This window comes from Dreissena polymorpha, chromosome 5 (assembly GCF_020536995.1).
Source record: "Dreissena polymorpha isolate Duluth1 chromosome 5, UMN_Dpol_1.0, whole genome shotgun sequence".
In the NCBI taxonomy this organism is placed as follows: domain Eukaryota; kingdom Metazoa; phylum Mollusca; class Bivalvia; order Myida; family Dreissenidae; genus Dreissena; species Dreissena polymorpha.
The window spans coordinates 88,264,009-88,266,920 of record NC_068359.1 but is presented as its reverse complement, the minus strand read 5'-3'; the positions used below and the strand labels follow the sequence as shown (position 1 = coordinate 88,266,920).

General features: G+C 43.7%; 1 protein-coding gene across 1 annotated transcript; it reads right to left on the bottom strand.

The window, feature by feature from the left end:
- Positions 1-848: 848 nt before the first annotated feature.
- Positions 849-2,657, bottom strand: LOC127831437 (sodium-coupled monocarboxylate transporter 1-like). The gene has a single exon (XM_052356419.1). It carries the CDS (start codon positions 2,655-2,657, stop codon positions 849-851), a length of 1,809 nt encoding a protein of 602 aa, XP_052212379.1.
- Between the last annotated feature and the right edge of the window lie 255 nt (positions 2,658-2,912).

The following is a 2,912-nucleotide window of genomic DNA, read 5'->3' as shown; positions in this document are numbered from 1 at the left end:
ACACGGATGTTAAAATTGAAATTAATAATAGTCAATACATATATACTTCACTTTGATTGAGACGGAGTTAACAGCGCTTAAAAACTGAAAAATATACTTGTAACTTAAATATTATTCTGAATGCATTAACTATTAAATAGAACATACACAATTAACTTGAATTAAGCAATCTTTTCTTTTGTTATTATAGTACGACAAAACTAGTCATTTGTGAACATACAATTTTGCATGGACGATATGCTCTATGAACATTAAATAATGAACAGACCAGTATCAAAAAACGCACAGGAAAATACTGCTATTTTATTCAAACAAAAAAATATAACACTCATGAGACTGCCCTTTGAGCTTCGATGAATTTGTTTGTGCAATACTTTTTTGTAACATACAAATCATTGTTTCCAATTAAAAACAAGCGATGTGTTTGTGAAACACTATGTCCCCATATATTTGACTTTTGACCTTAAATGATGAACTTGACCTTGATCTTCCACCACTCAAAATATGCAGCTTCATGAGATACACATGCATGCCAAATATGAGGTTGCTATCTTCTATATTGCAAAAGTTATGGCAAAATGTTAAAGTTGGGGCAAACAAAGCAACATACAAACAAACTAACAGACAGGGCAAAAACAATATGTTCCCCACTTTAGTGGTGGGGACATAAAAACACAAATAATCCCGTAAGACAAATAAACATTTGTAAACGGTAAAAGTTAAAATGAGATTACCCCAGACTAATATACCGATAATTACAATGGACGCATCTTGACCACTCGTATTAACAGTCCAACATATAAGATAGATATATTAAGGACGCCTCCGTTACGTAAATGACAGAGTTTTCAGTGAACACCAGGCTTCTGAATAAACTTCATTTCCTCTTCGTGCTCTCCACTCGCGCTGTCACTGTCCGATTTCTTCTGTCCGAACAACTCTTCCCGGATATGCTTCTGGAAACTGAATAAACACCTGCTGTCAATGTGTTTCGGTGGCTCCGTGAGCCGACTGGCGATCATACCCACAATCATCGAGATAATGAATCCTGTCATGGAGAACCAACAGTATGAGACGCTGTATATCTCCTGCAAGACCGTCTTTTCTGGAACAACGGTTGTAGTTAACGCCGTTGCCGTCGTCGTGTTGACAAGATAGTATACAGCGTTTGTAGAGTTTGAGTACATTTGAGCGGCGACGGATGAAGTTACGTTGATGTTGCGGTAAATATCACAGTTGTGCGTCGGTCCCGCCGGCTTGGTCGGATCTGGCGGCAGCCCGCTGAAAAGTTTACCCATGTTCAGCCACATGACCACCACCATACCGGAAGCGGCACCGATGAGGAGCCCCTTTGTTGTCGCGCGCCGGTACATGGGCGCCAGGATGAAGATCATACACATTGGTCCGTCCATGCAGGCGAATATACTTTGTGAGATGGCCTGAATTGAGCCCGGAAGAATTGAAATCAGGAAGGAGATCCCCATTGCCACAGCTCCGAATACAAGCGTCACAATCTTCGACAGCTTCGTCGCGTACGCTGGCTCGATGTTTGGGTTTCGAACCTTGATAACGTCTTCGTATGTTATAGCGGAAAGGCTGCTTAAACAAGAAGAGAGTGTGCTGAATGCGGCGCTTGAGAGAGCGGCTATGAACAAGCCAGGGAGCCCCGGATGGTTGTTAAAGAGTTCCATAATTGTGAACGGAACGATTGCATTTACGTTATCAATGATGCCACCGGCGTAGATGTCACATCCCTTAGCCAAGTAGTACGCAAATATTACGCCGCCCTCCAATACCGCCATGATGACGATCATGTTGTACAGGGGGTTGCAGATGAGGTAAAGGTTTCGCGCCGCTTTTACAGTAGGGACTGAAAATACCCGCTGCATGGCGGCTTGGCTATAACTGTAGTACAACCAAAAAATAATGCTTCCGATGGAGAGGTTCCAGAATGTGTAGCGGATCCGGGGATCTAACCGGAACTCGTTGACGTCAAAACGGTTCGTTCTCACGACAGCGCCCGGGCCGCCGGCGTCTATGGTTCCCTTCGCAACGATGGCGATGAATCCCGTAGTCATGATGCAGAACTGAAACACGTCCGTCCATATGACGGCTTTAATCCCGCCGATAGACGTATAGATGGTCGTTATGACCACGTATCCGATGATCGTAGCGTAGTAGGGGATACCCATGACGACCTCGAGGGCAACACTTGTGCCGTAAGTGACGGTACCCATGTAGAACAGGTAATACACAACGCCGATAACCATACACACGTAGCGCAAAACGTTGTCACCGAAACGCAGATTCAGGTATTGGTAGATACTGGTCAGCTTTAGAGGATGAAAGACCGGAACAACAAAATAAGCGGAGAAAACGTACGCTATGCTGCCGCTTAGCGCCATAAACAAATATATCATGCCGTACACGTAGCCTTCGGCTGGAAACGCGAGAACCATAATAGACGACTGAAACGTGACGACGAACGAGATCGTAACCGGGATCGTTTTCGTACGACGACCGGCCAGAAAATAGTCGTCTGGCGTGTCGTGTTTGTTTCGTTTTTCCCAGAAACCGAAGAAAACTCCGATTAGGAAGGAAGCAACGACAGTGCTTATGAACACCACATAATCCGGTATTGAGAACGTGAACGCCATAGTTGTGCTTTACTTGCGTGCTCACAATTTGCCGCCTTGACTGAGACTAGCGCTCTCTTCGCTGATGCGCATAGTACACTGTATGTGCTTGTAATGCAATTCGAGGGTCGTTCCAAACGCAAGGTAATAGCTGTTCGTGAAGTAAAAATAGGCGGTAAATTTGTTTATTTCTATTGATATGACTACAAATTATGATTGGTAAACACGTATTATTTATTTTTATGATAAGGGATGAAAGTGCTACCCCTGTATGTA